Source organism: Perna viridis, chromosome 15 (assembly GCF_037379345.1).
Source record: "Perna viridis isolate PV_CMFRI_1.1 ecotype Kerala chromosome 15, ASM3737934v1, whole genome shotgun sequence".
Lineage (NCBI taxonomy): Eukaryota > Metazoa > Mollusca > Bivalvia > Mytilida > Mytilidae > Perna > Perna viridis.
The window spans coordinates 6,084,994-6,109,284 of record NC_142459.1 but is presented as its reverse complement, the minus strand read 5'-3'; the positions used below and the strand labels follow the sequence as shown (position 1 = coordinate 6,109,284).

Sequence of the window (24,291 nt, the reverse complement as noted above, 5' to 3'; positions counted from 1 at the left end):
CAGTCACGTGACACATGACAGTGAATGTGAGTTACTGAAGTGACTATTGCTAACAATACTGAATATGGGAATCGTCTTAATGTTTCCATAGTACTTTTCCACACTTAGTCAAAAAGATTGAATGTCTGTGTGGTTTACATGTATATTTAATACTGTACTATTTTATTTCTCCTTATTGTTCATGTCAATTGAAGACGGTGTCGATAATATTATAAGACTAAGATATTATGAACCCAAGAAACTTCTCGTCCAACTTGTTTTTCGCTCACCTGGCCCGAAAGACCATCACTTGGTGTCCGCGAAAATATGTATGAGTTATTGCCCATTTTCTGATTTGTTTTTGTTATTTAAATGTTATTTCTTTCAAACATAGAACATAGGAACATAATTATTTTTGCATATATCTCAACACCATTAACTGATTTTAACCAAAATCTGACAGAGAAAAAGTGTTAAGCATGATGAGATTTATCTGTTGAGTCATTGCCCTTTTCGACGTTGTCTTGGTATTTTCATTGTTTGTACTTTCAAAAATCGTCTCATCTGACAAAACTGTACAAATAAAAACCGGACTTGGTGTTAATTTTCCTTAGAGTATTCTGCATAGCACAAATGAACGGATTTTTTATCCATTGAAAAATAGCCGCCGTTACTAAAATAGCGCATGATAGGGGTCAGACAGTTTTTGCATTTATCTCTTTAACCATTTGTTTAAGCCAAATTCTGACATGGGGTGTGAAAGTGTTAAGTATGATGAAATTTATTTGTTGTAAATTGTTCCTGTAAATCTGTTAAGCCATGTCAGAGTTATTGCCTTTAAGACATTTTTCCCTCTATATTTAGTGTAATTACTTTCAAAACTTTTCTCCTCAGAATATACAGAATTCTATGAAAATCGATGTGATTATTACTAAGGTATGGGTGTTAGAATTTTTTATAAAAAAAAAAAACAAAAAGAAACATGGCCGCTTTTACATAAAATAAAATGTTTTTTTATCAAGTCTGGTGAGCAATTCAGGCTCTTAAGAGCCTCTATTTTGATTTGCTTGAATACTGATGCAAAACCATTTCTAAAAGGATTAAAGTTAAAACCTTCTTTGAAAAATTATAACTGTTGTTCGTGGTGACAAAATTGTCCTTTTTTAATTAAACGACACAGAAATCAACTAGTCTCATCATTATAAACCGGTTGAGAAAAATGGATCGTCAGTGTAAAGCATCATAATTATTTACTAAAACAATAGTAAAATCGTATTTAACATTTGGTTTATGTATTTAATGATTGATTGATTGATTGTTGGGGTTTAACGTCCGAGCAGCAATATTTCAGCTATATGCAGACGTTGAACATGAAATGGATGATAAAATGAACATGAAATGATGATGAAATGAAAAACGGGATGGGACACATTGACAATAGGGTCGACAAATTTTGATTGCCACTAGCAAAAGGAAGGGATGGGTAAGGTCGGGCAATTTAGCCTCCTGTGGCGGAGCGCAAAGGTTCCTACTCCTATCGAATACCACAGCAGGGTTCTTTAACGTGCGAGGAATGTGGCATCTTTCCCAACACGGTGCACCACTATGGTTTGCGGTCAGGTTTTCCGTATTATAGCCTGACAACCCCAGCATGTAACACGCCAGGGGGTACCCCATTCCACCACCTGGGGCACACATCCCAGTTGCTCTGTGGGCAGAGCGCCTAGCCCCCGGCTAGGTTTCTGAGCACTATTTAGTCGCCTTTTACGACAAGCTTAGCGCTGCTGCAGGCCTATTCTTTTGACACCCGGACCTGCACGGGGCGTTTATGTATTTAAATTTCAGCTATTTGTTTTTCTTTTTTTAACGAAGTGTGTATTTCTTTAATCGTTAATTTTGAATCACACTGAACACTTTTCTAGTTTCTTCGTTTCATAGTTGCGAGACGATGATTGTGGTTTACCGTCTATGTACTGGATTCCTAAACTCCACAAGAATCCATACAAACAACGTTACACAGCTGGATCTGCAAAATGTACCACCAAACCTCTTTCAAAACTCTTAACTTCTAAGCTCACAGCTGTCAAAGAGGGCCTGCAGTTCTACCACAACACTTGTTACTCCTGTAGTGGTATTAACTCAATGTGGACCCTGAAAAATTCGAAAGTTCTGTCTGTTTGTTTGTTTGTTGGGGTTTAACGTCCGAGCAGCAATATTTCAGCTATATTCAGATACAGCTATATATATATATATATATATATATGTATATATATATACATATAGAAAGGTCTGAAAAATTCCAAACGATGTTAGAACTGTCAAATTTGCGAAGCAAATTTTTGGTCGTTCCTTCCGCGGGACTCGAACTCGTACCGCTTTGACATCTATGGCAACATCGCTTGCACTAAGTCAGCGCCCTAGACCACTCGGCCAGCTAGGCTATATAAAAATATAGATTTCGCTGGCCGGGTCATTCCTCCTCGTAGGATTAATCTATTCTGTTTGTTGTTGTTGGGGTTTAACGTCCGAGCAGCAATATTTCAGCTATATTCAGAGAATGAACATGAAATGGATGATAGAATGAACATGAAACGAAAAAAAAGGATGGGTCACAAGGATAATAGGGTCGACAAATTTTGATTGCCAAAAATCAAAACGTTAAACCCCAACAATCAATCAATCAATCTAAGAAGTAGGCATCTGGAACAGGGTTATGTTGCTACAAGATTGAAGTCATCACTACAGATGTTATATGGTCGTCATCATGACCTCGTGGATCTTAACGGTGTATCCATCTGCGTCATTAAAACTGATTGGTTCAACGTGCCATAGTTTTCCTTTCCTCTTTCGACTCTCCCGGACTTTTATGAGGAACTTGGCGGGTGTTTCTAGAAAGAAGAGGACACCTACCCTATCGGTGCACCTGTTCCATGCTCCCAGTTTTAAGTGGAGTGTTAGTTGCTCATTTGCTTTTGTTACTTTGTATTATTTTAGTTATTTTATGTTCTTTGTTGTGTATGTCTGTTTTCCATGTCTAGTCTTTGTCCCTAGATTACATTCTTTCGGTTACCGCTAGAACCTTGGTTCCCTTGATTACTCTGTCATGTACATTGGTCGCGATATATTTCTTTTTTGTAGAAACAATCCAATCACTTAATCAGATCATGTATTTGTGTATAACGGGAAATTTTCACTCCGTTTTCTTTTCTTTCGGTTCTTCGATCACTTTTGTAAAGTTAAATATATCAACACCGACCCTTTTGTATCAGATATCATGTATCATTTCAAACATTCGCACCAGATTTATCATAGGTATTTTCCCAAAAAGAGCGAAAATTCGTGTGTATTTTAATTTTATATTTTAATGTCATATTTACACTTGCACTTTAAGTGAAATCGCAGTATCTTTAATTCAATCTACAAGAAAATATTACCCTTGTGGTTTTGTGTTTATTATGCCTAAATAAATCGTTTTATTCTAGCGTAAGACTATGAAATAATTCGATCGATTCTCGCTTTGCAACCAGTAAATGTATAACGGATGAAACAGTTCCTATTCATCTATATATATCGATTCTCTGACTATCAGTAAAGCAATAACATTAAAATTATTAAAACAATGTATCCGTTACTTGTATTTTAACTGTTTACCTATATTTTTAATGGCCATGTAATTAATAAGTTAATTCATCTGTTTTTTTTAAATTTCAATTGACAGAAAAAAACAGTTATTAAAAATGAAATAGATGGTTATTTTGGGAGATTTAATATTTTAAATATTAAAAGGATTGTAGGTTGAAGAGAATGATAAACACATCAACATATGTATACATTGTTGTAATCCTGAAATTCTTGTGCAAAGCTTTTAATTGCCATAGCAGTAATGCAGCAATAAGTAAACAAATGGAACTAAGTAAATGATGATGGTCTATACAAGTATGTTTTAACTTGGTCAAAGATTCGAACTGACGATTTTAGAAGTATTGAGATTGATTGACGTTTGTTTGTTTGTTTGTTGGGGTTTAACGCCCGAGCAGCAATATTTCAGCTAAATTCAGGCGATGAACATGAAGTGGATGATAAAATGAATATTAAATGATGATGTAATGAAAAATGGGATGGGACACAAGGATAATGGGGTCGAGAAATTTTGATTGCCACTGGAAAGAGGGAGAGGTGGGAAGTGTCGGGCAATTAAGCCTCCTGTGGCGGAGCCCTATGGTTCCTACTCCTATCGAATACCACAGCAAGGTTGTATAACGTGCGAGGAACGTGGCATCTTTCCCAACACGGTGCTCTGTGGGCAAGGATACTGAGCACTATTTTGTCGCCTTTTACAACATGCTTAGCGCTGCTGCAGGCCTATTCTTTTGACACCCGGACCTGCATGGGTCGTCTGAATATAGCTGAAATATTGCTGCTTGGACGTTAAACCCCAACAAACAAAACAAATTGATTGATTGACGACCCCAGCATGTAATATGCAAGGGGTACCCCATTCCACCACCTTGAGCACACAACCCAGTTGCATTGTGGGCAGAGATTCCGGCCACGGTTTTGAGCACTATTCAGTTGCCTTTTACGACAAGTTTAGCGCTACTGTGGGCTTATTCTTTTGACACCCGGAGCCGCACGGGGCTAGAAATATTGAGGTAAAGCGGAATGATTAGTTATATCCAGCCGTTATAGTTTGTTATAACTGTTATAAGTTACTGACTGGTGGCAATTTGATGCTATCCATTACTGTTAACATATATCGAAAATAATATACCGGCAGGTTTAGCGCGTTATACAACTGGTTTAACCAATTTCTCATTTTGAAATGCCTGTACTAAGCCAGGACCACTGCAGTGGTTTTCCGATGTTCTATTTTTTGCCCTGATATTTCCACTTATCATATCCCTTTAGACTATTCCTTTTGATTTTATCAGTTCAGTACTTTATTATCAACCTTCATTTGTAAATATTTGATAAATATATATATATATTTGTAAATATATGATGGGTATTGTAAATGGTCCAAAATCGAAATAAAGCGATCATTTTGTAGAAGAAAACGTCATTTAATTTTACATAATGTCCGAGTTTAATCTTCATTTAAAAAAGCAGATTGCAGGCTAGTTGTCGGGTAATTTTATTACATCTACTTTGGGCACGAATTTTGATTGCCACTGGAAATAGGGAGTGGTATTGTTGGGCAATTAAGCCTCCAGTGGCGGAACGCAAACGTTCCTAGTCCTATCGTATACCACAGCAGTTTTTAAACGTGCGAGGAAATAGGCATTTTCCCCGGCCAGGGTTCTGATCACAATTTAGTCGTCTTTTACGCAAGGCTTAGCGTTGCTACGGGCCTTATTGTATTTCATATGATATTATTTTTAAAAAGGACAGTATGGAAAACGGTACGTTTATATTACAAAGGAAATTTCCCTAATATAGAATATTTGGCCTTATCAAATACGGCTCCAGCTTGTTTACGTCATAGCTGACATTAATCCTTTGTTGACAGAGTTTCTAACTTTTACAACGTTTTAGATAATAAACTAATAAACACTTTACATTTTTTAAGTTCTGGTGTTTATGACTTCTAATTCTTTTCTCAAATTATAAAAAGGCAAACAAGTTATAATATAAAGTTAAATATTTAAAATAAATATCGATCACCTGTACTGTTTCTGTGATAACTATTTTCGGGGGTTACACAATCGTATACTTAATACAAGATACACGTACATAGTAAGTCATAACACATTATCAGTAATTAGAATATCAATATTTTTCTGTTTAAAATATACCTTACAGTAAAAATATACTATAATACCATCATTTAGATCGACTATAACATTTAAAAAGGACCAACGTGTGTGGAAAGTGCCACACTTAACACACGTTAAAGACCCCCAGTTGCAGTGATTTTTCGAAATAAGTTCCCATGAGCCGCTATAGAAAGCACAGTTTGCCGCCCTTACCCGTTTGTCCATTTTTAAAGGGCAGTTGTAATTTTGGTCGATTCCTTTCCTCTCTATTTGTACTTTATATTTATTATTGATTTTTTTCAACTTGTTTTCGTCATCATATTTGCGACTGGATGTTAAACAGGCAACAATCTCAATCCTTCTACATGTTTACATTTACCTTTCAAGAGTACCATAGGTGTTTAGGAGTTTTATTTGTGTTCATTCTTCTGTGTTTTATTTGTATTTACTTTGTATTTTTTTATTTGTCTGTCGTGTGTTGTTCTTTTGTAGTTTCTGGAGATACTTCATTTAAACGTTAGTTTAGTATTGTTTCTTAGAGAGAAATGGTCAGTTCTTAGAAAGAGAGGACTTTATATTAAATATGTGAGCTGTTATTACTATTATTATTTATTCTGGGAACCAGGCACCTTCAGGGTTTCTGCCAGATGAAATCAAAGAGGACCACACTGGGATGTGTGCCCCAGTTGGTGGAATGGGGTACCCCTGGCGTGTTACATGCTGGGGTTGTCAGGCTATAATACGAAAAGCCTGACCGCAAACCATAGTGATGCACCGTGTTGGGAAAGATGCCACGTTCCTCGCACGTTAAGGATCCCTACTGTGGTATTCTCCCGGAGTAGGAACCATATGGCTCCGCCACAGGAGGCTAAATTGCCCGACCCTACCCAACTCACCCTATTTCTAGTGGCAATCAAAATTTATCGATTCTATTATCCAAGTGTCCCATCCCATTTTTCATTAATCATCATCATTCCATGTTCATTGCCTGAATATAGCTGAAATATTGCCGTTCGGGCGTTAAACGTCAGCAATCAATCAAAATAAAAACCCTAATTGAAGAAAAACCTAACTATCGACCTTAATTTTGAAAAAGATATTACCGGAAACACGGAATTTTGTCACTCTTAATGATATCTTTTTTTTTGTTTGCCAGATAAGATTATATCAATATTAAATTAAATTTTCCTTTAAATATGTTATATCGTCCAATAACGTTAGTGAATACTTTTTCATGTTTTTTTCCCCTGTTTTCTGTATGATACAAGTTTTAATGACTCCTGATTTTTATAATTCCAATTCTTTGACATACACCAATTTTTTTAACATCACTTACCATCCTCAAAAGTTAAAGCGCCTGGACGTCGTTTCCCCTTTTTGCCTACATCGCCATGAATTACATCTGCTTACAAAACCTGCAAAATACTGTTTGATAATAAACAAACAACAAAAATGTGATGATGCAAACCTAGACACATATGGGAAAGCTTGCATGGTCAAGTAAACATATATATTGTACTATCACAAGTCTATTGGTTATTTGCTCAAACTCTGGTCGTCATATTAAAGACTTTAAAATAAGTATTCTCTGCTTCTCATTCAATCAAACTGCACATTGACTATTGGTTGGCACAGAATCAGAATTAAGTGTCTGAGTGAGGTGGCTAATATGTTTGCTTGTTTGTTTGTTTGTTGGGGTTTAACGTCCGAGTAGCAATATTTCAGCTATATTCAGACAATGAACATGAAATGGATGATAAAATGAACATGAAATGATAAAAAAGGATGGGTCACAAGGATAATAGGGTCGACAATTTTTTATTGCCACTGGAAAAAGGGGGGATGGGTAAGGTCGGGCAATTTAGCCTCCTGTGGCGGAGCGCAAAGGTTCCTACTCCTATCGAATACCACAGCAGGGTTCTTTAACGTGCGAGGAACGTGGCATCTTTCCCAACACGGTGCACCACTATGGTTTGCGATCAGGTTTTCCGTATTATAGCCTGACAACCCCAGCATGTAACATGCCAGGCGTACCCCATTCCACCACCTGGGGCACACATCCCAGTTGCTCTGTGGGCAGAGCGCCTAGCCCCCGGCTAAGTTTCTGAGCACTATTTAGTCTCCTTATACGACAAGCTTAGCGCTGCTGCAGGCCTATTCTTTCTACACCCGGACCTGCACGGGGCGAGGTGACTAATATAATCCTCGTATAAAATCCATCAATTCAGCGTATTCGACCAGAACAAAGCGGAGCCTGTAAGATTAATCAAATCGTCCTAAATTGCATGAAATATCTCAATCTCCGAAACAGAGGTTGTTTGTTTCTTTGTTGGGGTTTAACGTCCGAGCAGCAATATTTCAACTATATTCAGACGGTGAACATGAAATTGATGATAAAATGAACATGAAATGATGATGAAATGAAAACGGGATGGGACACAAGGATAATGGGGTCGACAAATTTTCATTGCCACTGGAAATAGGGAGAGATGGGTAGGGTCGGGCAAATTAGCCTCCTGTGGCGGAGCCCTATGGTTCATACTCCTATCGAATACCACAGTAGGGTTCTGTAACGTGCGAGGAACGTGGCATCTTTCCCAACACGGTGCACCACTATGGTTTGCGGTCAGGTTTTCCGTATTACAGCCTGACAACCCCAGCATGTAACACGCCAGGGATACCCCATTCAACCACCTGGGGCACACATCCCAGTTGCTCTGTGGGTAGAGCGCCCTAGCCCCTGGCTAGGGTTCTGAGCACTATCTAGTCGCCTTTTACGACAAGCTTAGCGCTGCTGCAGGCCTATTCTTTTAACACCCGGACCTGCACGGGGCCAATGATGTAGCAAAAACATTGTCTACTATACATGACAAGTATGTTGTCGTACCAGACAAAGCCCAAAACAACTTTGTTTTTTGTCAGCAAAATACATTACATCCAATGTTTATAATCAGAGAAATTTTTGAAAGAGTAATCAAGGGAAACCAAATGTTAAAAGAAAGCAAAGGAACGCAACCCAGGGACCAATACCAGACAGGGAATTCAGACACCCACAACAAAGAACATAAAATAAAAAAAATAATACGTACAAATAAAACAAAAGTAAATACGCAAGTTGAGATGCACTTAAAGTTGGGAGCATGAACCATGTGCATCGATATGGTAAGCGTCCCCTACTTTTCAAGAAACATCCGCCGAGTTGCTTATATAAGTCAAGTCCGGGATAGACAAAAGAAGAAAGAAAACTATGACATGTTGAACAACACGGTTCTCATGGTGCAGATGGATACATTGTACTGACCAATGATGACGACCATTAAACTGCTGTAGAGATTTCTTCAATCTTGTAGTAACATAACCTTGTTCCAAAAGCCTATTCGTACGAAGTCTAATGGTTGTCCCTGGATTACATTCTTTTGATTTTCGCTAGAATCTCGGTTCCCTTGATTACTCTTTGACACCATTTTCCTCATGTCCTATCACAATCAATGAATCATGAATTGGTATTTCACTGGGTATTCCATGAAAATGAAAAGCCGAAATTGTATCCGGATATGCTATGAATTTCCCGATTTATAATGCAAAAATGAAGATCTGCTATAACTACTTCAGCATACACAACAACATACAATACAGGTTTTGGTCGGAAAGAATCATAGAAAGTTAATCAAATTTAATTCCCATTGGAAACATACAGTAACAGTGAAGAGTTAGTTTAACGGTTAATGTGGTCAAGTAATGACTAATTTTTCAAAAATACGTTTGTTTGTTTGTTTGTTGGGGTTTAACGTCCGAGCAGCAATATTTCAGCTATATTCAGACAATGAACATATAATATAATAAATAAATAATATATTAAAATAACAAATAATATATTGCCCCGTGCAGGTCCGGGTGTCAAAAGAATAGGCCTGCAGCAGCGCTAAGCTTGTCGTAAAAGGCGACTAAATAGTGCTCAGAGACCTAGCCGGGAGCTAGGCGCTCTGCCCACAGAGCAACTGCGATGTGTGCCCCCGGCTAGGTTTCTGAGCACTATTTAGTCGCCTTTTACGACAAGCGACCCTACCTACCTCTCCCTATTTCCAGTGGCAACCAAAATTTGTCGACCCCTTTGTCCTTGTGTCCCATCCCATTTTTCATTTCCTCATCCCCCCTATAGATCGCTATCCTTGTCGTGGTAGGGGGGCTTGCGTGCCTCAGTGATCCCATGCCAGCTGGAGTTTTTTCTCCTGGTAGGGTTACCCATGTTGGAAAGGTCAAAGGTTAGAGGCCAGACTAAAGCGATCCGAACATTGACCGTGGGCCCGGTGTTTAAAATAAAAAGTGGGTTCACCTACTTGTTTGCCGTGAGTTGCAACCCGTGAGTTATTGGTGGGCGAGGAGGTCCTAGTGGATGAAGGTCGTATCTAGACTCCAGTCGAGACGTAACCCCCGTGTCATCGATGGCTGGATGATCGAGGATACGGCTGTATATGCTACTCGGCTCTTAGGTCATCTAAACGGGAGATCGGATGAACCCGGTTCGATCAATCGGCTGGTCACGCCATGCCCTTCATTTGTCCACCTGCTTTACTGATGGCATTTTGTTTAATCCAGTGTTTCTAAGATTTTCAAAAGCTTACCCCCCGTGCAGGTCCGGGTGATAAAAGAATAGGCCTGCAGCAGCGCTAAGCTTGTCGTATAAGGCGACTAAATAGTGCTCAGAAACCTAGCCGGGGGCTAGACGCTCTGCCCACAGAGCAACTGGGATGTGTGCCCCAGGTGGTGGAATTGGGTACTCCTGGCGTGTTACATGCTTGGGTTGTCAGGCTATAATACGGAAAACCTGACCGCAAACCATAATGGTGCACGGTGTTGGGAAAGATGCCACGTTCCTCGCACGTTAAAGAACCCTGCTGTGGTATTCGATAGGAGTAGGAACCTTTGCGCTCCGCCACAGGAGGCTAAATTTCCCGATCTTACCTATCCCCCCTTTTTCCAGTGGCAATCAAAATTTGTCGACCCTATTATCCTTGTGACCCATCCTTTTTTTTTCATTTCATGTTCATTATATCATCCATTTCATATTCATTGTCTGAATATAGCTGAAATATTGCTGCTCGGACGTTAAACCCCCACAAACAAACAAACAATCAAAAGCCTACAAATGGCAAATGAAGAAGGCGGTGGCTCATGTGTCCATCGAGTAGTACGCTGTATATGCGCCATTGATAGATACGCTCTGTTCGAGTATGTCGTCTCTGGAATCCCTGGTGCTATCTGATGGAAATCCGTAGAGTCCTAGCATCGCCCGTGTTGGCACTCGGTGGCGGGTGGGGAATAGAGACGATGGAACTTATAAAAACTTAACATGGCGACAAAAAACAACGGGGAGTCCAATGTTTCTTATTAAAAAAAAACGAAAAAGTGATGTCTGCAATTCTTCTGACGAAAGTGATAAAAACTGGCCAAGATTTATTGTAATTTCTGCAAAAGATAAAGACAAAAATGTTAATGACCTTTCTCATTTTTTAATACAGAAAACTATCAAGGGTGTAGCTGGTGATGTTAAAGATACAAAGAAAATAAGATCAGAAATTTTAATTGAATGCCTCAGACCTGGCCAATCATCAAATTTGTTAAAATTAACCAGGATTGGTGACCTTGATGTGGTTTCATCTGCACACAAGTCACTAAATCAGTCACAGGGTGTCCTTAAATACCGAGGTCGAGACCTCGACGCCTTGACTGATGAAGAGATCTGTGAGGAGCTGAAATCACAAGGCGTTAAGTCAGTGAAAAGGTTTACTTCTCGACGTGCAGATGCAACCACACCAATGAGAACAATCCTGTTAACATTTAGTTCCACTTCAGTGCCATCTCATGTCTACATTGGTCCATACAGGATAGCTGTCAGTCTGTATATTCCTAACCCACTTCGGTGTTTTAAATGCCAGAAGTTTGGGTATGGAAAGAGCCAGTGTAGAGGAAAACTGTTTTGCTTCCGATGCTCTGAAGAAGGACACGAGGGAATCGACTGCAAAAAAGATCTGAAATGCAGAAACTGTGAGGAAGCTCACATGTCATCATCTAAAGACTGCCCTCTTTATAAGAAAGAAAAAGATATTTTAAAGATAAAAACTGAAAACAAAATTTCATATAGTGAAGCTCGCCAGAAGTGGTCCCTTTCCAACTATTTTCTTCCATCTGGCAAAACATCTTATGCTAGTGTTGCAAAGCGTGCTTGTCTGTCCTCGACTGTTGAGGTGCAGACGATCATGAGTTGGAAAGAGGATATCAATGGTCTTGCCAAACTGCCTACTGAGGTATCCACCAAAATAATGAAACCATCCAAAAAATGTTTAGAGGAATGTTCCCAGACTCAGTCATCCCAAAATTCCGGATCATCTTCAAAATCATCTCCATCATCACAACAGTCATCGTCTTCCAAATCTCAACAGAAGAATGTCCAACCCCCAAAAACGTCCGTGTGGAGGACTTGGAGAAATCTAATCTAGGCGACAGATTGTGTCGCCTGTGGTGTCGGACTCGGATTCCGAGTCTGACATGGAAACAACAGATCATGCACGTTGTCCAAGTGAAAACTGGCTGGGTCCCGACCTTGATCAGATTGACCAAACAGATCCTGTTGCCATGAAAAAATACAAGAAGCAGTGCGCTCAGTCAATTCGAATTGACCTTAATGGTGGCACTCGTACTAGAAAGTCATCGAGTCGTGGTCGCGGATCCAAGTCAGAGAAAATATCCCCCATTCGTCACCTATAAAAATGGCCAAATTACTTCAATGGAACTGTCGAGGTTTAAAGGCTAATATTTTGGAATTAACTCTTCTTGTTCAGTATATTTTACCAGTTGCATTATGTCTCCAGGAGACTCATTTAAAAGAAACAGATCAAATTTCCGTAAAAGGATATACAATGTATAGTACATTTGCTGAGGCAAATGAACGAGCTGCTGGTGGATCTACCATTTTTATTAGGGACAGAGTAATACATAGTTCAGTTCCTTTAACTACCGATCTACAAGCAGAGGCCGTTCCGTTATCTTTGAATAAAACCATAACCGTTTGTTCCATTTACATTTCCCCAAATTTAATTTTGTGCAGAAATAAATTAGTTGATTTGGTTAAACAGTTGCCAAACCATTTATTATTTTGGGTGACTTTAATGCTCATAATCCTTTATGGGGAAGTAATCATACGAATGATAAAGGTAAAAAAGTTGAGGAGCTCCTTCAGCAAGAAGATTTGTGCATATTTAATGACGGATCTTCAACGTTCCTTTTTTCAGGAAATGGATCGTATTCTTCTATTGATTTAAGCATATGTGATCCTCTCGTACTTTCAGAGTTTACATGGCGAGTTCATGATGACTTGTGCGGGAGTGATCATTTTCCAATTATTTTGGAGCATTTATCCTCCAAAACGGAGGAACGTCAACCTCGTTTTAAACTTGAGAAAGCAGATTGGGCTTCATTTGAAGCCCACTGTCTTGAAGAATTACGATTAGAAACGATGAAGGATGTTGAAGATCCCATTTTATTATTTAATGAAAGACTGACATCAATTGCTAATAAAACAATGCCTAAAACCTCGACAAATCCAAAAAGGCCTAGTAAACCATGGTTTACTGATGAGTGCGACAAAGCGATCGAAGAACGCAACAAGGCCCATCGCCGGTTTGACAAAAATCATACACCAGCAAATCTGTCAAACTTCCGAACTGTACCTTATGGCCCTAACGAATATTTGTTTGTTGTATTTTAGCTGTTTAAATTATTTAATTACATATTAAAAAAATTAGCAAGTGAAAATTTATTTTAGCAAGTAGAAAAAAATCAGCGCTTGTCTTTTTTTAGCAAGTGGTAAAGAATGGGGAAATCGATCCCTGACCCTCTTCTGGAATCATTTATCTCCCGTATAAACCAAACATATGACTTAAGTGAACAAATGTTACGGTTTAAAGTTAATTTGGTTTCCACATCCATCCATCCATCAGAAAATTTTCTTACCACCATTACCATCATCAACAATTTTATCGAACTTCAAAGTTATGAAAAATGAATAGTAAACTAGTCTACTTTTCAACAGTGAATAATGAATAGTGAACTGTACCCAAACTTCAATCCGGTATCTATACAAGTATTTGTTGAAAAATCCGGACAATTCTGAATTAAATCTTGCCATAAATTATAAGATCATTCTGAAATCTATTAGTTAGCAATGACGATGGCAGTAAGACAGGAGTCGATATTTGTTACTTGCTCTTTGTTAATATAAATGTCATCGATATCAGACGGTTATCAATGGTAAATAAAGTGGAAGAATTTGCTTATAAATAAATATGATAGAATAAGACCCATGTTAAATATCACAATAAATCTTATCTTGATGTTTACATGCGATGTGTCATTTTTAAGGCTTCACAAAATATAACTAATGTCTAATTAGTCCAGTGTAAATGTCTGTTTTGACTTGTTTCCTTTGTCTCCTACGGTATTATGTCCGAAAATTTTCCTGCCAAAAAAAAATAATAAATAATAAATAATAATAATAAATAATAAATTCCAAAACATTCAATTTGTCAACAAACGAAATTTCAGACGGCTTATGGTAGAGTGACAGGTCCGGGTGTCAAAAGAATAGGCCTGCAGCAGCGCTAAGCTTGTCGTAAAAGGCGATTAAATGGTGCCCGGGAACCTAGCTGGGGGCTAGGAGCTGTGCCCACCCGTGCAGGTCCGAGTGTTGAAAGAATAGGCCTACAGCAGCGCTAAGCTTGTCGTAAAAGGCGACTAAATAGTGCTCAGAACCCTAGCCGGGGGCCCACAGAGTAACTGGGATGTGTGCCCGGGTGGTTGAATGGGGTACCCCTGGCTTGTTACATGCTGGGGTTGTCAGGCTATAATACGGAAAACCTGACCACAAACCATAGTGGTGCACCGTGTTGGGAAAGATGCCATGTTCCTCGCACGTTAAAGAACCCTACTGTAGTAGCAACCATAGGGCTCCGCCACAGGAGGCTAAATTGCCCGACCCTACCCACCTCTCCCTATTTCCAGTGGCAATCAAAGTTTGTCGACCCCATTGTCCTTTTGTCCCATCCCTTTTTCATTTGATCATATTTTCATGTTCATTTTATCCTCAATGTTATGTTCATCGTCTGAATATAGCTGAAATATTGCTGCTAGGACGGTAAACCCCAACAAACAAACAAACAAACAAACAGGTACCGAATTTCACCACCTGATGCACACTTCCCAGTTGCTCTGTGGCCAGAGCGCCATAGCCCCCGCCTAGGGTTCTGAGCACTATTTAGTCGCCTTTTACGACAAGCTTAGCGCTGCTGCAGGCTTATTCTTTTGACACCCGGACCTGCACGGGTCACCTGACCGCAAACCATTGTGGTGCACTGTGTAGGGAAAGAGGCCACGTTCCTTGCATGTTCAAGAACCCTGCTGTGGTATTCGACAGGAATAGGAACCTTTGCGGTCCGTCACAGGAGGCTAAATTACCCGACACTTATCCATCCCAGTTCCCTTTTTCTAGTGGCAATCAAAATTTGTCGACCCTATTGTCCTTGTGTCCCATCCATGTTCATCGTCTGAATATACATGAAATATTGCTGCTAGGACGTTAAACCCCAATAATTAATCAATTAATCTTTTCGGTCTACTTATGCTATATAGCTTTAAGTGTATTCAGGTCTGTTATTTTGTGAAAATCTTACATTATATCTAACGTCCCGAAAAGGTCCGAATGTCAAAAGATTTGGCCCGCAGCAGAACTAAGTTTATCGTGAAAAGCGACTATGATTGATTGATTGTTGGGGTTTAACGACCAAGCAGCAATATTTCAGCTATATTCATGGGATGATAAAACGGACATGAAAAGCGACTACGTAACGCTCAGGACCCTGGTCGGAGCTAACGCGCTCTGCCCACCGAGTAACTGGGGTTTGTGCCCCAGGTGGTGGAATTGGGTACCCCTAGCAAACTACATGCTTGGATCGTCAGGCCACAACATGGAAAACCTGACCATTGTGGTGGAACGTGTTTGGAAAGATGTCACGTTCCTAGCACGTTAAAATACCCTGCTCTTTAATTCGATAATAGTAGGAACTGTTCAGCCCGCCACAGGAGGCTTAATTGCCTGACCCTATCCCCTCTACGCCCCGTGCAGGTCCAGGTGTCAAAAGAATAGGACTGCAGCAGCGCTAAGCTTGTCGTAAAAGGCGACTAAATAGTGCTCAGAATCCTAGCAAGGGGTTAGGCGCTCTGCCCACAGAGCAACTGGGATGTTGCCCCAGGTGGTGGAATGGGGTACCCCTGGCGTGTTACATGCTGGGGTTGTCAGGCTATGATACGGAAAACCCGACCGCAAACCATAGTTGTGCACCGTGTTGGGAAAGATGCCACGTTCCTCGCACGTTAAAGAAACCTGCTGTGGTATTCGATAGGAGTAGGAACCTTTGCGCTGCGCAACAGGAGGCTAAATTGCCCGACCTTATCCACCCACCCCCTTTTTTCTAGCGGCAATCAAAATTTGTCGACCCTGTTGTCCTTGTGACCCATCCTTTTTTTATCATTTCATGTTCATTTTATCATCCATTTCATGTTCATTGTCTGAATATAGCTGAAATATTGCTGCTCGGACGTTAAACCCAAACAAACAAACAAACAAATGAACGTTCATTTACAACTAGACATCCCCGTGCAGGGCCGGGTGTTAAAAGAATAGGCCTGCAGCAGCGCTAAGCTTGTCGTAAAAGGCGACTAAATAGTGGTCAGAAACCTAGCCGGGGGCTAGGCGCTCTGCCCACAGAACAACAGGGATGTGTGCCCCAGGTGGTGGAATGGGGTACCCCTGGCGTGTTACATGCTGGGGTTGTCAGGCTATAATACGGAAAACCTGACCGCAAACCATAGTGGTGCACCGTGTTGGGAAAGATGCCACGTTCCTCGCACGTTAAAGAACCCTGCTGTGGTATTAGATAGGAGTAGGAACCTCTGCGCTCCGCCACAGGAGGCTAAATTGCCCGACCTTGCCCATCCCCCTTTTACCAGTGGCAATCAAAATTTGTCGACCCTATTATCCTTGTGACCCATCCTTTTTTTTATTTCATGTTCATTTTATCATCCATTTCATGTTCATTGTCTGAATATAGCTGAAATATTGCTGCTCGGACGTTAAACCCCAACAAACAAACAAACAACTAGACATAATGATACTATACGTACCTTTGTTGTACCTTATACAGACAAACTGCCTACACACTACGAAAATTAGTACTATATTTGACACCGTCATAACTGATGTAACTGCTACGATGGCAAGCTTCTCTCTGAAAAGAGATTTCCTTATATATTTCTAGTATAGTTATGATACGTGTTTCATATTATCACACAAAAAGTACAAAATTGCTATTATAAGCTGTAAGGAGAAAATTTCCGCGCTAATAAACGGTATAAAATGGTCAAAATGAATAACATATATAGTATTACAAAAGCTGAGTTATCAAGCTATTGGTAATTGTCCTGACTTGGGTACAGGCATTTCCGATTGAAATGGTTGGTTAAACTGTGTCTTATTGCTCGCAAATCCACCCGCTTCCTTCACGGTTGATCGTGAATTTGCATGTATATCAATGCAATTAGATAGAAAAATTTACAGAAAATTTACTCAAACAATATCTAGTTATTTTAATAAATAAAGAGTTTCAGGTGGAACTGAATTGTCAACATTTTTGGTATAAACGTGTTTGGCTCAACTGATATCTTTCGTGATTTTAAGACTTAATTTTGTTTTTTAATTTTTCCAATCGATTCATTTATTGAATTATTTTTATTTAAAAAAAAAAAATCTGTGATAAATCTGATATATGGCAATCAAATTCTTTACAAAACATACCCTTGGCTAAAATAGAACTCATCTTGTGTTATTCTTTTCGATCCACTCTTCTGATTGTTCATTGACTCATTCTCTGGTTTGTATTCGGTTTCACTTTCGGGTTTGTTCTCTGGTTCATTTTCTGGTTTGTTTTCGGTTTTACTCTCAGGTTTGTTCTCCGGTTCATTTTCTGGTTTGTTCTCGGCTTCACATTCGGGTTTGTGTTCCGGTTCATTATCTGGGTTGTTCTCGGCTTCACTTTCGGGTTTGTTCTCAGGTTCATTTTCTGGTTTGTTCTCGGTTTCACTTTCGGGTTTGTTTTCCGGTTCATTTTCTGGGTTGTTCTCTGCTTCGCTTTCGGGTTTGTTCTCTGGTTCATTTTCTGGTTTGTTCTCTGGTTCATTTTCTGGTTTGTTCTCGGCTTCACTTTCGGGTTTGTTTTCCGGTTCATTTTCTGGTTTGTTCTCGGCTTCACTTTCGGGTTTGTTCTCTGGTTCATTTTCTGGTTTGTTCTCAGGTTCATTTTCTGGTTTGTTCTCAGGTTCATTTTCTGTTTTGTTCTCGGTTTCTTTTTCTGGTTCGTTTTCTGGTTTGTTTTCTGTTTCACTTTCAGGTTTGTTCTCTGGTTCATTTTCTGGGTTGTTCTCGGTTTCACTTTCGGGTTTGTTCTCTGGTTCATTTTCTGGTTTGTTCTCGGTTTTACTTTCGGGTTTGTTCTCTGGTTCATTTTCTGGTTTGTTCTTGGGTTCACCATCGGGTTTGTTTTCCGGTTCATTTTCTGGGTTGTTCTCGGCTTCACTTTCGGGATTGTCCTCTGGTTCATTTTCTGGTTTGTTCTCGGTTTCACTTTCAGTTTTATTCTTTGGTTCATTTTCTGTTTTGTTCTCGGCTTCACTTTCGGGTTTGTTTTCCGGTTCATTTTCTGGGTTGTTCTCGGCATCACTTTCGGGTTTGTTCTCTGGTTGATTTTCTGGTTTGTTCTCGGATTCACTTTGTGGTTTGTTTTCCGATTCATTTTCTGCTTTGTTCACGGGTTCACTTTCCGATTTGTTTCCCGGTTCATTTTCAGGTCCCCCTTTTGTTTTGATATCAGCTTCTCTCGACTTGCTTTTGGTGCTATCGTCTGCAATGATATACAATAGATACGTCAAGGCATTTTTATGTAAGCAATCAAGAAGCAAATCAATAAGCGCTAAACTTGTTCTCAAATGCAACTAAAAAGTGCTAAGAACCCTGGCCAGGGGCTAGAGCGCTCTGCCCATTGAGCAATTGGGTTGTGTGCCCCAGCTGGTGGTATGGGGTATCCATGGCATGTTAAATGCTGGTATAGTCAGGCCATAATACGGAAAACCTGACCGAAAACCATAGTGGCAACTAAATAGTGCTCAGGATCCTAGCCGGGGGCTAGGGTCCTTAGCACTATTTAGTCGCCTTGTACGACAAGCTTAGCGCTGCTGCAGGCCTATTCTTTTAACACCGGGCCTACACGGGGCGCCAAGTTTCTCGTGAAAGGCGACTAAATAGTGCTCAGAACCCTAGCCGGGGCTAGGTCGGTTGTGTGCCCCAGGTGGTGGAATGGGGTACCCCTGGCGTGTTACATGCTGGGGTTGTCAGGCTATAATACGAAAAATCTGACCGCAAACCATAGTGGTGCACCGTGTTGGGAAAGATGTCGCGTTCCCGCACGTTAAAGAACCCTACTGTGGTATTCTCTCGGAGAAGGAGACTGAATTGCCCGACCCTACCCACCTCTCCCTATTTCCAGAGGCAATCAAAATTTGCCGACCCCATTGTCCTTGTGTCCTATCCCTTTTTTATTTCATGTTCATCGTCTGAATATAGCTGAAATATTGATGTTCGGACGTTAAACCACAACAAACAAACAAACAAACATTTTCATTTTGTTCTATAATTTGAAAATCTCGTTCACAAATCAGTTAATATATTTATGATTCGGTTCATTAACTACCACATACAAAAGTTTAATGACCAACAGAAGGTAATAATCTTAAAGAATTTTATATCCTAGCAAATGTGCCCCGTGCAGGTCTGGGTGTCAAAAGAATAGGCCTGCAGCAGCAGCGCTAAGCTTGTCGTAAAAGGCGACTAAATAGTGCACAGAAACCTAGCAGGAGGCTAGGCGCTCTGCCCACAGAGCAACTGGGGTGTGTGTGCCCCAGTTGGTGGAATGGAGTTCCACTGGCGTGTTACACACTGGGGTTGTCAGGCTATAATACGGAAAACCTGACCGCATTCTATAGTGGTGCACCGTGTTGCGGAAGTTGCCACGATCCTTGCACGTAAAAGTACCCTGCTGTGGTATTCGATAGGAGCAGGAACCTTTGCGCTCCGCCACAGTAGGCTGAATTGCCTGACCCTACCCATCCCCCCTTTTGACTTGTGGCAATGAAAAATTCTCGACCCTACCATCCTTGTGTCCCAGCGCATTTTTCATTTCATGTCCATTTTTTTCATACATTTTATGTTGATCGTCTGAATATAGCTGAAATATTGCTGCTCGGACGTTAAACCCCAACAATCAATCAATCAATCCCAGCAAATGTTGTAGAAGTGTAAAAAAATATACCCATACTACATCGGAGTGGTAGAAGACACATTTGCATATTGTTGGAAACCGCAATTTTAATTAGTTAACACGAATGTTTGTATTCCATTATTATTAGTTTTTTCAACATTTTACTTCCCATGTACATACCTGCTGCTATCACTATAGTTAGAAAAAGAACTACACATGAAAACGTAAATACGAGTCGAAAATTGCTGAAACTGTTTACTAACATCACGATTTCCGTACTGCTGCCCAGGCCTAATACGCTTGTTATCCTTAGTCTATGAGAAATTTCATAACAAATATCACGAGTTCCAGGCTAGTGATTCAGAAAGTTTGTCCGAACGTAAAACTCATCGACCAAGTCATTATGAATTTGATATTTAATACATACCATAGTTACTTAAGAACGCTGAATTAATCGTATATACATCTACTAGAGTTTTCGTCGAGGAAATGAACATGCCTTATTCTATACATACTATGTCGATCTTCGTTTGTTTCTTCGTTGGGGTTTAACGTCCGAGCAGCAGTATTTCAGCTATATTCAGACCATGAACATGAAATTGATGATAAAATGAACATGAAATGAAAAAGGGATGGGACACAAGGACAATTGGGTCCACAAATTTTGATTGCCACTGGAAATAGGTAGAGGTGGGTAGGTCGGGCAATTTAGCCTCCTGTGGCGGAGCCCTATGGTTCCTACACCGGGAGAATATCACAGTAGGGTTTTTTAACGTGCGAGGAACGTGGCATCTTTCCCAACACGGTGCACCACTATGGTTTGCGATCAGGTTTTCCGCATTATAGCCTGACAACCCAGCATGTAACACGCCAGGGGTACCCCATTCCACCACCTGGGGCACACATCCCAGTTGCTCTGTGAGCAAAACGCTCTAGCCCCTGGCTAGGGTTCTGAGCACTATTTAGGCGCCTTTTACGACAAGTTTAGCGCTGCTGCAGGCCTATTCTTTTAACACCCGGACCTGCACGGGGTTGTAGATCTTCGCCGTGCATGATAGGTATCTGTAAAGTAACGCACATAGTAGAATTTCCACATCCCATTTTACTTCTTATATATGTATCAGTTAAAGTAGGTGTATCTTCATACACTTGCAGATCATTTACATTTTTACCCGATACCATCAAAGGTTGTCCTATCGTAAAAAGCTATCCAGATACATGTTCTAATATTCACGTTCTAAATTTATTTATTTATTTATTTTATCGCCTGAATATAGCTGAAATGTTGCTACTCGGGCGTTAAACTCCAACAAACAAAAAACAAACAAACGAGGAAGTATCACTCGATAATTGAAAGCTTTATTTCTAGTGTCTATAGCGTTGAACTTAGTGCAGGTGGTGTTTCCAAATATGTCGGAGCGTTCGAAACCTGCTGAGGAAGTGGTTAAACTTCTATCGCAAATTTGCAGCATCGCATCGATTCCGCGTAATCCTGTGCAGGCGATGTTTCCGTGGATGTCAGGTCCCCTACTGGTCAGGGTGTCAAAAGAATGTGCCCGCAGCAGCACCAAGCTTGTAAAAAGTGACTAAGTAGTGCTCAGTACCCTGGGCGGGGACTAGGGCGCTCTGTCCACAGAGCAACTTGGTTGTGTGCCCCAGCTGGTGGAATGGTTCGTCAGGCTATAATACGGAATACCTGACCACAAACCATAGTGGTGCATCATGTTGGGAAAGATGCCAGGGTCCTCGCACGTTCAAGAACCCTGCTGTGGTATTCGTTAGGAGGAACATTTGCACTCCGCCACAGGAGTCTAAATTGCCCGACCCTACCAATCCCTCCCTTTATCTAGTGGCAATCGAATATTTGTCGTCCCTGATATCCTTGTGTCCTATTCCATTTTTCATCATTTCATATTCATCGCTTGAATATAGTTGAAATGTTGTTGCTCGGGTGTTAAACCTCACTAGCCAATCAATCACTCAATATTTGTTCAAATGCAAATTTAACCTGGGATAGCTGAAGGTCTGTCTATACCCAAACAATCGGTGTTAAAATACGACTTATAGATATAAATTATTGTAATTCTGATTTTAGTTAATTTGTTGGCAATGTGTTCATGTTTTAAAATTCCTTTTAAATGGTGTTTTTTGTCAGAATTGAACGGTTTTGAAGGTATATTAGATTCCTAATGAAATCCATATGTACGATGCTTAATTATATTTCAGATATCTCATATAGATTTGGGGTAATAAGGGGTCGAAGTGTGCCACGGTTAAAAAATATCCAATTTTTATTATTTCTTGTCTGATATTGAAATCTTGTTTAATTGCGTTTTCTTATGAACATCCCTGCCTGCTTTTTTCCAATCAGACTAAATATATATTTAAGGGGTTTTAAGAATTGAATTTGATATCTGAATTTTGGTATTTGATGAACGGCAGAACACGGCAGAAATCTATTGATTATAAACTCACCCTCCTGTTGAGGTTATATAATGTAAGGTAATGATATTCAATTTGTCTCATTACGTATGCAGACATTTTAGTTTAAATTACAAACGTAAAGTGTTAAAACTTAATAATAGTTCTATTACCGTTGAAGTATACTCAAAGCAATTATTCAAAATGCATACTGTAAGATTCAGTATGTCATATGCTAATAATTATTACCATCATGCCAAACAAGAATGGAGTCCCGTGCAGGTCCGGGTGTCAAAAGAATAGACCTGCAGCAGCACTAAGCTTATCCTAAAAGGCGACTAAATAGTGCTTATAACCCTAGCCGGGGGCTAGGGCGCTCTGCCCACAGAGCAACTGGGATGAGTGCCCCAGGTGGTGGAATGGGTACCACTGGTGCGTTACATGCTGGGGTTGTCAGGCTATAATACGGAAAACCTGACCGCAAACTATAGTGGTGCACCATGTTGGGAAAGATGCCACGTTCTTCGCACGTTAAAGAATCCTACTGTAGTATTCTCCCGGAGTAGGAACCATAGGGCTCCGCCACAGGAGGCTAAATTGCCCGACCTTAATCATCTCTCCCTATGTCCAGTGGCAATCAAAATTTGTCGACCCCATTATCTTTGTGTCCCATCTTTTTTTCATTTCATCATTTCATGTTCATTTTATCATCAATGTCATGTTCATGGTCTGAATATAGCTGAAATATTGCTGCTCGCTCGGACGTTAAACCCCAACAAACAAACCATAGTTTTCATTTCAGGAACAGCATTTAAAAGCAGAAAAAAATGTGTCATAATGGAAGTTCTTGTATTCCTATTGCAGTACATATTGATTAACCTTGTTTTGTATGATAAAAAAAGAACTTCTTACAAGTTTACCAACATAGCCATATTTAAGTAGCAGACTTTATTACAATCAGACAGGAGGTGATTCATGTATGTAAAAAAAAAACACGGAAATTAGTTTAATTCTTCTTTAAAGACTGTTATCGATCATGTATCCAGTCTTAGTTTTTCATTTGGAGGTTGCGCTTTCGAGATGAAATTTACGTAAATTGTACACGAAATTTCAATTTTGTGTGATTTGGTTGATTTTAGTGGGATGTTAAAGTGTAATTTTCACCATGAATCACCTTATAGGCTGTGTCCAAATTTTCATGGACTGGTATTATAGGTCTAAGCCTGGATATTGCAATGTTTGTTAAGTTATATTGTATGTTTCGTCCGTATTGAGAAAGTTTAATGCTTATGTGTATACGAACACGTGCGGACAAGTGTACCGGTAAAATATAAGTAATGAAACGGAGAAAACTGCGATAAGCAATGTATTGCAGATATATCGACTTATCTTCCGCGTCACTCCCCCTATATTTCGTCCATAAATTTCGCATAACTCGGAAACCCAATGCAAACTCCTACAATTAAATAACTTTGAATGAAAAGTAATTTAAAATCATTGAAAGTATAAACTTGGTTCTTATCTATAATTCATAAAACTTTTTATTGGCTATGACACTACTTTACTTAAGGTGTAACAATATATAGAAAGGAGATGTGGTATGATTGCCAATGCGACAGTCATCACAAAATGTTATCACGGTAATCAATTTCAGCTTTGACAAATTTATTGGCGAAAAAAATAACTGTTACTAATTATACTTATGGCTATTTGAT

The 24,291-nt window shown here is 39.8% G+C and overlaps 1 protein-coding gene across 1 annotated transcript; it reads right to left on the bottom strand.

The window, feature by feature from the left end:
* Nucleotides 1–13,315: 13,315 nt before the first annotated feature.
* On the bottom strand, nt 13,316–20,483 carry LOC148596703 (uncharacterized). Its single transcript, XM_088564194.1, has 4 exons — nt 20,336–20,483; nt 17,641–18,742; nt 16,971–17,074; nt 13,316–14,250 (listed from the first exon to the last, which is right to left on the bottom strand). Exons 1-4 carry the CDS (start codon nt 20,418–20,420, stop codon nt 14,225–14,227), a joined length of 1,317 nt encoding a protein of 438 aa, XP_088420320.1. The 5' UTR covers nt 20,421–20,483; the 3' UTR covers nt 13,316–14,224.
* Nucleotides 20,484–24,291: the final 3,808 nt, after the last annotated feature.